The sequence below is a fragment of the Crinia signifera genome, chromosome 2, assembly GCF_055691185.1.
Source record: "Crinia signifera chromosome 2, ASM5569118v1, whole genome shotgun sequence".
NCBI classification, from domain to species: domain Eukaryota; kingdom Metazoa; phylum Chordata; class Amphibia; order Anura; family Myobatrachidae; genus Crinia; species Crinia signifera.
The window spans coordinates 337053177-337066651 of NC_139218.1; the positions used below are offsets into that span (position 1 = coordinate 337053177).

Sequence of the window (13475 nt, forward strand, 5' to 3'; positions counted from 1 at the left end):
CGATCGATCGATCGATCGATCGATAGATAGATAGATAGATAGATAGATAAAATAGACAGACAGACAGACAGACGCAGTATAAAGTAACGAACTCCAGAAACAATGCAATAAAGTAACAGTTGCGATTGAGATGTAGAGGAAATGCATGAACTCAGAAATTTTAAACATTGCAATGGAGATTCTGATAACCACCAGCCAATCAGCTGCTAAATGTCACAGGTGTTTGAAAAATGTCAGGCAGGAGCTGATTGGTTGGTCGTATATCACTCTCACATTTCAAGGCTTAGTGTATCTCACCCTCTGAGAGTTTATAAGAATTATATTTGTTATGTGTCACGTTTATATTGCAATGTTTTTATTGCATTATTTAAGAACTTAAACTTCATAAAAGTGCATCTGGAAGGTGCTGGAAGAGCATTTCTGACATTAAAGGGTCAGACCCATTCTTCAGCACTTGTGGAATAACCATGCATTCGGCCCATGTACGGTTCTGGACCACTCAGTCAGAACCAGTTGGAAATGTGGATCTCATATGCTGCATATGCTGTAGAAAGAAATTGCCATGTGCACGTACTGTACAGCGTACAAGGCAAATGCACAAGAGAAAAGGGGAGGATGTATGAAACAGTGATAAGAGCAGAGAGGGGTGGCAGTGGAGACGTTGCCTATGGCAACCAATCAGCTTTGAAGTAACATAAATGCTTTCTATAAAATTAAATATAGCAGCTGATTGGTTGCCACAGGCAACTTCTCTACTGGTTTACTTCTCCACTCTTTTCACTGCTTCCCTACATCTCCCCCATTATTTGCAAGTGCATCCACTGACAGATCACTGTTTAAGTGAAATGAGCATTACTGGGCAGTTGCCCATGCTGGGGCATGGAACTGATCCATCTCATGGCAGTGTCATGGTCATCTAAACCAACTTCCATGCTCATCCACAGTGTGCGGACGCATATGGAACCCCTTGATCCTAGCATGGGGTGGGTGCAAGTCCCAGTACTAATGCTGATGGCTGCAGATGTAAATGTGGGCGGAATGGACTTCCACATACAGACCCACAGGTAGGCAGCCTACACAGGCAGATTGACATTATCATACAAAAGATTGTTTTGCCAGCCAACTGCCCTTATTGCAAAGACCCTCCATCTCATAGTGCCCTTTCCATTGCCAATCACTTTGCACAGGGTAAAGCTACCATTTAAAAATTAAATATCCAATTGCATAGATCCACCAATCACTTTATCACTTTCACCCCCCCCCCCCCCCCCTGGTTCCATTGCCATCTGTGGACCCCTCACCCTAGCCAGACAGCTGTTGTATATGCACCTTTTCCCCGCTGTGTGGTTACTCAGTTAGTCCTGACAGTATTGTGTGCTGAACTACTGTACAACTGCAGACTGTGCCTGCTGCCCTGGAAGGTCTGACAGGAGTGCAGCACTCTGACACTCTGTGCTGTAGTATACTGATTGCAGAGGCATGCCCACAGCAAGGAGATACTGAGTGCAGCACATCACACTGCCAGAACTCTGCCCAGGGGGAACCCATTTGCCAGCACTACTTGTGTACATCCCACGCTCAGCTGGTAGAAAGGGCAGGGTAAAGTTTAAGGTTTGCCAATAGCTGCTTCTCTAAGTTAACTACAAGTATTTTTTAACAACTGTTTGTAAGTAATTAGCTTTATTCATTCATTACAGCTAACGGCAGCTAGTTCTAACATGGTACTGTACATATGGAAATAGATATACCCCACCACCAAGTCATATTCCTCTGTAATGTGTAAGCTCTCACAGACAGTGTCCTCTCAACCACATGTCTTATGTTTGGCCCTTATCTGTCTTTTGCTGAATATTGTGGAAGTTTGCATGGAATTCATGCTATACTGTACCTGTAATTGATCAAACATCATTCTGGGCCAATAAAAATGGAGAGTGATAAACAACTAACCAATCAGCTCCTGCCTGACATTTTCCAAATGCAGTCAGTGACATGGCAGGTAAGAGCTGATTGGCTGGCTGTTTATCACTCTCCATTTTATCGGGATGCAGTCACAATCCCGGCGGTCGGAATCCCGGCGGTCAAAATCCAGACGCCGGAATCCCGACTGCCGAAATCCAGGCACTTTGTCCCTCTGTGGGTGTCAACGACACCCATAGAGGGAGAATAAATTAGTGTGCCAAGCGTAGCGAGGCACCGGGCCCGCTGCGTGGCGAACGCAGCATACCCGCAAGGGGGGGGGCGACCCACGTCCCCCCTTTGTTGGGATTTCGGCGGCTGGGATTCCGGCGTCGGGATTCCGACCGCCGGGATTACATACCAATCCCATTTTATCACTGTTGAAGCTTAGTGCATCTGGCCCTCTGTCTCTAGATGTAACTGATATTAATATCAGTTCTAATCATGCTTTTGGTTTTTAGTTCATTACGTAATGATTGTCTGTCGATATGGAATCTATGAAGTCTTATAAATAAACAATGCCCATGATAAGACCTAACAAACAAAATTGGCTTTGACAATTGTATGGGGCTGATATATTTTCCGTACGGTATTCTAGATCATTTTATATTTGGCCGTGAATTTCAGCTACAAGAATAATATCAGGACAGGGACTTACACATTAATATCCAGGAGGAGAAATTCAGCTGGCATCTGGCTATACCCCAGAATAGCTAAATATAAAAAGTGACAGTCACTGTTTGTAGCCAAATCTGTATACACCCATGGGGAACACCATATATACAAAGACACATCACACGTTTCTCTTGTACAAGATTTACAACTTTACTGGAGTCAAAAAAACAAAAAACATTTTTACTTCTTTACAAAAGAATAAACATTTCCTATTTTCAGTATAAAACAAAAGTATAAGAATTGTTTTTTTTTTCCGCTTATTTCCTTTCTAAAAATAACAATAAACGACTAAAGTAATTCATACAAAATATAATTCATCACTATCCTGGATGTGTATTGAAGGTGGGACAATGGCGCTGTTTTAGAGTGTAAGCAAACCAGAGGCACAAATATTGGTAAATTCTAAAGACAATTTGTGGATTAAGTAGAATAGTAGATATATTTATATATGTCTTTGTTACTTGGCTTAGCACTACCATATCTCATGGAATATTATGCTTTGTCTACATTGCCTGGACATTTTAACAAACAATGTAAAATACTGTAGAGTACTTTAATTTTTGTTTAAACTTCCATACTGTTTTTAAGATGTTCTGTGTAATCATTATATCTTATTAGATAAGACATTTGTCAACCCAGGGTGTGAGTTTTACAGGAACTTTATATCCTCTAAAGCTGCTATAGTCCTTATGTAAAAGTTAACTTGTCCATGCTCACAACACATACAGAATGGTAACACTATTCACTTAACATTTTATATGACCGATATTAATGACTACTGGTGAGCATAACGATAATGGTCAGTGGTGTAAGTTTGTTCCAGTTGCCCGGAGTTAAGATAAATATTGTTCTCTCCCCCCCCCCACCCCTCCCCCCACCCCCCCACACACACACACAGCACCTTATATAAGTATATTTATGCGTGTATGTATGTATGTATGTATGTATGTATGTATGTATGTATGAATGTGTATATTATGTTTTAAATAAAGATACTTTGACATCTATGGTGCATCTAGGAGGGGGAGTCAGCCTCCAAGGGATCAAATACTTTCAATGAACTGACAAAAACTTGCAGGGAAGGAGAGGTGCCCCCTTGGTAGCAGGAGCCCAGGGGCAGATGGCACTATTGCCTCTCAAAGTTAGGCCTCTAGCAATGGCAATCTACAAGGTACTCTTGGATTTTACACTGAAGCTTGGCTCATTTGCCATTATATTTTCTTCCTCTGGTTTGGTCCAAAAAATTATGATCACTTGGTCATTTACTTGTACCGTGGATGTTGTGAAATATGTCACGTCCACCACAGAAAACATAAGGTAGTAGTATAGATGTACTAAGGGCAGTGAGTTTTTTTCAAAAGTAAAGTGCCAGGAGTGGGTTTTCACTTCCAATATCCCACATTAATAGCAAACAAATAAATTATATAGTACAAGCAGCCAAAAAGAAAAGACACACACCATACAAAATATAAATTAATATAAATAATAATATAAATAAAAATACAATTCATAAATAAAAAATAAAGCACATAACAAACATAACAATAAAAATAATATTAATTAAAAGGCAACATGAACACAATTATTAAGTATTGCTCATACTTACAACCTTTAACAAACATTAGTGTAATTTTATGAAAATAAATAGAAAAAAAAAGAAATATAATAAATAAATGGCTATGGTAGTAGTTGTGGATGTGTTTCCTAGCAGTGTTTGCGTTTTGCCTGTACTTTTCTGCTAAGTGGTTGCTGGCACAGTACATACAATTGATCACATAGGAAAATGTTGCTTACACACATGATATTGCTTATATGTAAGAATGAGTGGGAATTGGCTATTGATCTATATGCAATGTACACTGATTGTAGTATTGTGTATATGGGAAATATTACTGCAATAACCCAACATCACAAACATAGTGCTTTAAAAGATGGTAGATATTCATCGAAAGTATATTGCTTGGGTGTAACGACAGTATATTGTTCAGCACTGAGAACACATGACCAGAAAACATGACCAGAATGGGAGCAATTCTGAATAATTATGGGCACTCTTTCTATTTTTTTTCTAAATTTTTCTAACCAGGGCGGGATTGGTTCATCCCCCAAACCTTAGACTGTTCAGCACAATGATTGTGTACTATATACTGATTCCACCACATATCGAATGCAATGGTGAAATGCTGAATCAAAGTACATCTTACTACAAAGCCCCCATTCATATTTTTAAACCTTCCTATTTGTTGCACAAACTCAATTTTTTTTTTATGTTTTCACATTCACTGTATTTTCATCTACTTGTAGAAATGTATAACAAAGCATAAATGCTTCTAGGTAGTTATTCGTAAAGAGCACCCTACTCTTCCTGTTCTATACTGTACACCCAAATGTGGTACTTTGTGAAATACAGTAGAGCTTCATACCACGCAGGTGAGGTGCAAATAAAACTGCTTCCATTCGCAAAGTGCTGCCAATTATTAAATGGTCAATTGTATTGTTAAAGATATGAGACATGTCTGAATATTTCCTGTTTCCAATACTTTTCACAATTGGCAACTAGTCAAACATAGATAAAAAAAATATTAAAAAAAATATGATAAGACAAACAAAAAAGAATAGCACATGAGCATAATATGCTAAACATATGAAAGTAATGGTTTGAGGTGATGATAGCCTTCATTTATGTTGATAAAATGAGAGTTCTGGCTTAGTTTTACTTCTCTGGATATCTAAAATATTCCCAAGTGAAGTTCCTCTTTGTAAAGTCCATTCTATTGCAGGCAGTTACTCAGTGAAGATGGCATGATGTGGATAGGATTCATAGGCCATCTCAATGGGAATGTCATATCTTGGGACTGCAGTTTGAAAATGTGACCCATGCCCATGAGAACCACCAAGCCCAAGAGGTGGATAATGAGATCGGAAGGCATAGGACTTGTCCATATCTGGTGCACCATCTTGTTTCAAGGAAAAATTGCCTGTAATGCTCAGTGGGGGAGTAAGAGCACCATCGTAAGGAGGTGTGGTACAGTTTAAGGTATGGTTCACCATGGAAGGATCCACAACAGTTTTAAACGTAGGAGGCTTCAAGTGCAAATGATGTGTCTCAATATTACCGTATGGAGGACTTGGTAGCCCTGGAGACTGATAAGCATAAGCATGAGCCGAAAGAGAAGAGTCACACAAATGTGCCTTATCTTCATGTTTTTCTAAGAACATGGTCTGAGGTCCAATCTGTAGACAGCCAGCTACGAGATTGCTGGTAGGCTGAGATAGGCCTTTGCAGAGCATTTCCAGGAAGCCTTTCCCTTCTGCGGTTTGCCCTCTTTCTAATACTTCAGATAATGCCCAAATGTAATTTCTGGCCAGCCTGAGGGTCTCAATCTTGGACAGCTTTTGTGTTTTAGAGTAGCATGGCATTACCCGTCTAAGGTTGTCCAAGGCATCATTTAGTCCATGCATTCTGGTGCGCTCCCTGGCATTGGCTTTTACCCTTCGTACACGGAACCTCTCTATCCTAGCTTTGGTCATCTTCTTTTTCTTAGGCCCTCTCTTCTTTGGCTTTTCTCCATCCTCCTCTTCTTCCTCATCATCTTCTCCATCCATGCTTCCATGTTCTTCATGACTAAGACCTGACAACATGTCATAGGCAGAATCCCTTTGACTTGAATCTTTCATCTCATCCTGAGAACTCAGTGCATCATCCATCCATCCATGAACGCTGACCATCTCTGACATCTTTTTGCCTTTTTAGCAATGTTATCTGCAATAAAAGATCAGAACAATTTAATATAAGTTGATTACAAACTATCAAATTCCATATTGTAGTAATAATTATTAAAATAAAACTTATATCATATAATATCACAGAAAAAGGAGGGTTTATTATTAAGATTAAGTTCTGTGAGTTTCTTGGTATTCCGAAGAGGTTTAATTAGACATGCCAACTGTTACTGTCTAGAACTACAGTATATACTCAATACTATTCTCTTATGAAAGGGTTGGATGTTTCCTGAAGCAAACAATTTCTTGACCATAAATCAGGGAACATTTGCCAACTTTAATTTTATCAGTTACTGTTGCTATGTTTGTGGGAAGAAATTCTTGATAACTGAGTTATACTATTATAAATAAACCTAACAATACCATTTTATAGCACCACCACTTGCACTAATTGTATGTGGTTCAGAACAGTTTGCCTTCCTTAAGAGGGTATGATATGTGAGGTCGACAATATCTAGGTCCATCCCAAAAGTTCGACATGCATACGGTAGTCACAGAAAATAGTAGACAGAAGCAAAAGATCAACACGAAAAAGGTCGACGTGTGTAAAGGTCGACATGATTTTTAAAAACTTTTTGTGTCATTGTCGACACCTTAGCAGATGGCCCACCAATTAGTGTACAGCATCCCCTCACATGGTTCACCATGCTTCGGGACTTCTGCCTCGCTCCACTAGCACTGCACTCTACAGACTTTGACATTCCCAATCAGAGTTCATGCGAGCTACAATAGATAAACTTCTGATTCCAAGTTTCTATGGCTTTCCCTAGAGTGTTAGGTTAGAGAGTGCTGTGTTCAGGGCACAAGACAGACTTCTGTGTATACAGTATATGGGAATGCACAACGACATCATGCCCTGCTGAGGAGAGATCAAGGGTCTTCTAGGACTTCAGGTCAGCCTTTCTCCAAAATGTTACAGCATGCCATACATGGTTATAACATGAGCTTAGGTGTTATGGGAAATTGTATTTAGATTTTTGAATATTAATATGTGCTCTCTTAGGAATAAATAAAAAAACTGGTACTTGTGTACTTTCACGGCTCCCATCGCATGCCATATGTAGTAGTGGCATGCTATGGCATGCGATGGGATGCGATTTTTGCCGTTTTAAGCATTTTTTAAAAACCGCATGCGATCGCATGCGATTTTTAACATAAATGCATCCAAATGCATTGAAATTAGTATCAAACATGTTCAGTGGCCCCCAAATGTCATTTTTCAGGCTGTACCACCCCCACTATCAACGCGAACCCGAAGCGTGGCGAGCGCAGCGAGCCCGCGAGGGGCGGCGGTACGCGTCCTACGACCTTTTCCTACCCCCACTATCCACATCGGCGTGGAGTTGAGAATAGAAAGTGTGGCGAGCGCAGCGAGCCCCACGAGGGGACGTGGACACCTATGAAGCCCGCGAGAGGACGCGTATACCTGTGACGGTATCCGTGTCCCCTCGCGGGGCTCGCTGCGCTCGCCACGCTTCGGGCTCGGTGGCTCGCTGCGCTCGCCACACTTTCTATTCTCAACTCCACGCCGACATGGATAGTGGGGTATGAAAAGGTCGTAGGTCGCAGGCTCGCTGCACTCGCCACGCTTCGGGTTCGCGTTGATAGTGGGGGTGGTACAGCCTCAAAAATGACATTTGGGGGCCATTGAACATGTTTGATACTAATTTCAATGCATTTGGATGCATTTCTGTTAAAAATCGCATGCGATCGCATGCGATGCAATCCCATGCGATGCGATCGCATGCGATTTTTTGCTATGCGATGGACATCGTGGGAGCCGTGATTGTACACAAGTACCAAAAAACTAAATAATGAAGCTGTTTCTCCAATTAAAAGGAGAATGAAGTAAAAAGTTCAAAAACACCCCCCTTTTAAAACATACTGTATGTACATACACACACAAACGCAATTAATTACAGAACTTACAGAGACCTAGACTGTCTATATATGTTCATTTTTGTCATATTTATTCCAAATAATATTTTGATATTACGTGATAAAATGAAAGTTTAGTCTATTCTGAAAAGAACAAGGCACTGTAGTTAAAAAGGGTTCTCTGGTTTAATGGCTCTTGGAGAAGTTGTGAAATGTATTTTCATCACAAATGGAAAATACCTCTGGTAATTAAGGAGTTAATACATTTGAATTTGTATTGTAACTATCTTTTGTACCCTGACCCTATTACTGTATGTTAAGATGAATTGATTTTATTTTATTTTATTAAAGTCTTTGTGAATAAGTATACTATAAATTAAACTGGAGGTAATGTCTCACAATCGACATTCAAAAACACCTAACAATCCCTTGATTGTACTAAAAATCCCCTCCTCTGTCCTTTGAAAATAATCCTTATTTTGGGGTTTGATACAGTGGTTCTCAAACTGGGTTGGGGTGTAGGTCAAATTATTTATAGTCAATATAATGGGCAAAACCAGTACTGGTAGCTGCCACTCATAAAATATGCGGACAAACAGAAGCAAATCCTGCTCCTCACCAGATAACTTGAACTTATTCTTTAGGGCACCGTGATTCAAAATTTTTTGGGAACCACTGGTCTGATGTTTTGAATTACATTTCAGTTGCGCTTGCTCTAAAAAGTGTCATACTACAGGTTGGGTATCCCTTATCCAAAATGCTCAGGACCAGGAGAATGTTGGATAACGGATTATTCAGTATTTCAGAATATTTTTAGATTTCAATGATGTATCTTGCATTTATGTTGTACAAACACATCAAACACATGAAATACACTAATATATTTTATTTGTGCATAAAACATGGTTTTAAATCATGAAACAAATTTTGTGTACTATCTCAGGCACTGAAGTTGAATGTCAAGCAATCATTTTCTTGCACATATATAGTGGCAATTACATATCATGTCCCCAGTAGTGCCAGTTATGTACTGTATCATGTCCACAGTAGTACTGTTACAGATGTCCCCAGTAGTGCCAGTTATGTACTGTATCATGTCCACAGTAGTACTGTTACAGATGTCCCCAGTAGTGCCAGTTATGTACTGTATCATGTCCACAGTAGTACTATTACAGATGTCCTCAGTAGTGCCAGTTATGTACTGTATCATGTCCACAGTAGTACTGTTACAGATGTCCCCAGTAGTGCCAGTTATGTACTGTATCATGTCCACAGTAGTACTGTTACAGATGTCCCCAGTAGTGCCAGTTATGTACTGTAGCATATCCACAGTAGTACTGTTACAGATGTCCCCAGTAGTGCCAGTTATGTACTGTAGCATTTCCACAGTAGTACTGTTACAGATGTCCCCAGTAGTACCAGTTATGTACTGTAGCATGTCCACAGTAGTACTGTTACAGATGTCCCCAGTAGTGCCAGTTATGTACTGTAGCATGTCCACAGTAGTACTGTTACAGATGTCCCCAGTAGTGCCAGTTATGTACTGTAGCATGTCCACAGTACTACTGTTACAGATGTCCCCAGTAGTGCCAGTTATGTACTGTAGCATGTCCACAGTAGTACTGTTACAGATGTCCCCAGTAGTGCCAGTTATGTACTGTATCATGTCCACAGTAGTACTGTTACAGATGTTCCCAGTAGTGCCAGTTATGTACTGTAGCATGTCCACAGTAGTACTGTTACAGATGTCCCCAGTAGTGCCAGTTATGTACTGTATCATGTCCACAGTAGTACTGTTACAGATGTCCCCAGTAGTGCCAGTTATGTACTGTATCATGTCCACAGTAGTACTGTTACAGATGTCCCCAGTAGTGCCAGTTATGTACTGTATCATGTCCACAGTAGTACTGTTACAGATGTCCCCAGTTATGCTTTTAGCAATTAAAAAAAATATATTTTTGCACTTTGTATGGTTTCGGAATAATTTGGATAACAGATATTTGGATAAGGGATACTCAACCTATTTATAATAGCATCCAATCTGCATTCAGGGTAGATATATGAAGCAGGGATAAGGGAGGAAAAGTGATAAAGTGCCTGGTACTTTATCACCGGCCAATCAGCTCCTGACTGTTAAGTTACAGGCTGGGTTTAAAAAGGGACAGTTAGGAGCTGATTGGCTTGTGATAAAGTACCAGGCACTTTATCACTTCTCCTCTCTTATCACTGCTTCATACATCTACCCCTGTATGCTTATTTTGCGTCTGTGTACAGTAAGTAGTGTATTATGATATTTTATATGGGAAAGTGTGCTAAGGTGTAGAGTATGTGCATAAGTATCTATTTTTTTTAAATCCAAGGTATTTTTGTGATTATAGAATATGTACAGTAGTCGGTATACTGCACTAATATTTCTGGAGACTGAATAGCTTGCTGCCTTTTCCAACTTCGGAAATGATCATTTACATGTCTCTTTCCTCTGTTACATCAGAACCCCCTCTATTAGTGGTTTCCAAACTTTTTTGAATCACGACACACTGCAGAATCAGAATTGTTTCCATGGCAATCTTGGGTCAAATGTTTCTTATTGAGAAATTTAGAAAAAAAATATTAAAATAAGTAAATTGTGTTGATGTCATACTTCTAATTATGGGAAAAGGGACAAGACTTGCTTCTGTTTGTCCACATAGTTTATGATTGGCAGCCACCAGCACTGATTTTGCCTATTACATTGACCATAAATATTGTATTTAGAATAAGTCCACAAACCCGAGACAGCCTGCATTATCCCCTAGGCACCCCAGGGTGCCACTGCACACATTTTGGGAACCATTGCCCTGTATGCATTTAGCATTTGCAATCTTATGTCCTACAATATATGAATTATATTACATTTATTTATTTAATATCCCATTCTGCATTATATTCTCTTGCTTATTTGAAGTTACAGTACATGTATGTGTGATATATTCTTTTAAATAAAAATATAAAAACAAAAATCTTATTAATATATCTAATAATGGCTGGACCCAATACCCAGACCTGAAGTACCGCACTGGGTAACCTCCCATTCTTATCAATTGTTCTATTTGATCTGATATACTTATAAATTGTACACAATAATAGCCCCCTTGACAATTGCAGAAAATAAAAAAAACATTTAAACCTTTTATTGAAATGTAATTTTGGGGTGTTGCAATTAAACTAATTAGTGCAATAATATATTATGATGTGGTATATTGTGCCTATCCCATTTCAAAATTTGTTTTTAAAATTCAGTTTTAACATCCAGAGGAAAATGTGCTAAAATAACTCAGCAACTTATTATCATGGGTGAACTTCCAGTGGTCTGAAAGAGTTGAAACAAGTAATATAGAACTTAGACTTGAAGTCCGTCATTAGACTATGCATGCACTCCAATTACATTAATCTACTGTACATGCCTTGTCTACATGTTACATTAATCTACATGTCTTGTCTACATGTTACATTAATCTACATGCCTTGTCTACATGTTACATTAATCTACATGCCTTTGTCTTTTGTTATTTTATTATTTTCACTGTTGCATAGTTATCACAATTTAACTGTATACCATGGTTGTGATATGATCATAGTTTTCAAAGTTCATTAAATATTATTATACAATGAGATGACACAAGGACAATCACATAACTTTACCTTATTCTTGTACAGGACAGTGGGAGACCTGCAGCCTGGTGTTCAAGTGCTGAACGATGCAATCACATGAAGTGTTTCAGGCTGGGGGAGCGCTGGACAGCTCCTTGTATGCCTGGATGCTGCTACTGTGTGTGGGACCAAGGCAGGCTCACCTCCCTTCTCATGTACTTAGGATGCAGCTAAGTCCAGCCCCTATGAGGAGGCTGAGCCCAGGGATTTGGTGGTCTTGTCACTGCTGCAGCTCTTAACCCTTGCTTTGCCACCCCTTCATAACTTCTATGCTAGGACATGGTAAAACACTTACTACATAGCAATCCAGGGTTTGTGTACTGATTGTTTTAAACATTAATATAGTAAAAAAGTTTAGTTAATCTGTTTTACCATGAAGATGATTTGCATTGAATGGGGTCTAATATCTATATTATGTATATTGTTGTTACGTGCAATATAAAATAGAACGAATCATTAAATACCCCTGTTATATTAGACACACTGCTTCGTAATTGCACTTAGCAAACATTCTTGCTTCTTCCTAGATGGATTATTAGTCCTATGGAGCTATGGGCCTAATTCAGTACCGCTTGCTTAGCAGCAGTTGTTTTCTGCTAAGCAAGTGGCGTAGTGCCGCTTGCCGCCCAGTCGAACCTAAGCCCCCCCGCTGCCGAATCCCCTCGGTAACATGCAATGGGATCTATGCGAATACATCCCCTAGCATGTCGGTGACCATCGAATGATTAATCTCCCCTTCAGAAATAAAAGTCAGTAAAAATTGACTTTTTTTCAGCGGAGTCTGCCGAAGGAGGGGCGGGCGCAGACGTCATGTGATATTAGCCACCAGCCCCCGGCAGGCATCGGGCCGCCTGCATACCCAGGGGAATGCCCAGTGTTTTCATGGGGACACCCATAAAACACCCTGCTTCAGGCCCGTTTCCACCTCCGGCCCTCCCTCCAAACAACGATTGGCCGGCGAATGTGTAACTTGCCGAAGCCATTCGGTGCCGGGGTTTACACATGCACAGAAATGCGCATTCGCCAACCCCAACCTTCGTGGCCGTGGCCGAATTCGGATCACTGCAAGCAATCCTGATTCGGCCCCTATCTGTGGTGTTGCACACTTATTGGTTTGGATTACTACGAGCGATCCTGATTCGGCTCCTATCTGTGGTGTTGCACACTTATTGGTTCGGATTACTACGAGCGATCCTGATTCGGCCCCTATCTGTGGTGTTGCACACTTATTGGTACTGGTACATCATTATCCGTTAACCATAACACAGAGCAGAGAAGGAAATAAAATCAACATACAGGGGTTCTCAACTCTAGTCCCCCAGTACCATCCAACAGGTCAGGTTTTGTGGATTTCTTGATGATGCACAGGTGACTAACATGTACAGCAGCGAGTGTGTATACCTGCCTTCCTAAAAGAAGTAACATGCATAGGTGTTTCTATAATGACTGCAATGTGTACAATGCACAGGGCCCTTGTGTTCAGTGGGGCCCAC

The 13475-nt window shown here is 40.1% G+C and overlaps 1 protein-coding gene across 1 annotated transcript; it reads right to left on the reverse strand.

Moving 5' to 3' along the window:
* Nucleotides 1-4246: 4246 nt before the first annotated feature.
* On the reverse strand, nt 4247-12107 carry NEUROD4 (neuronal differentiation 4). Its single transcript, XM_083171254.1, has 2 exons — nt 11974-12107; nt 4247-6394 (listed from the first exon to the last, which is right to left on the reverse strand). Exon 2 carries the CDS (start codon nt 6367-6369, stop codon nt 5416-5418), a length of 954 nt encoding a protein of 317 aa, XP_083027380.1. The 5' UTR covers nt 6370-6394; nt 11974-12107; the 3' UTR covers nt 4247-5415.
* Between the last annotated feature and the right edge of the window lie 1368 nt (nt 12108-13475).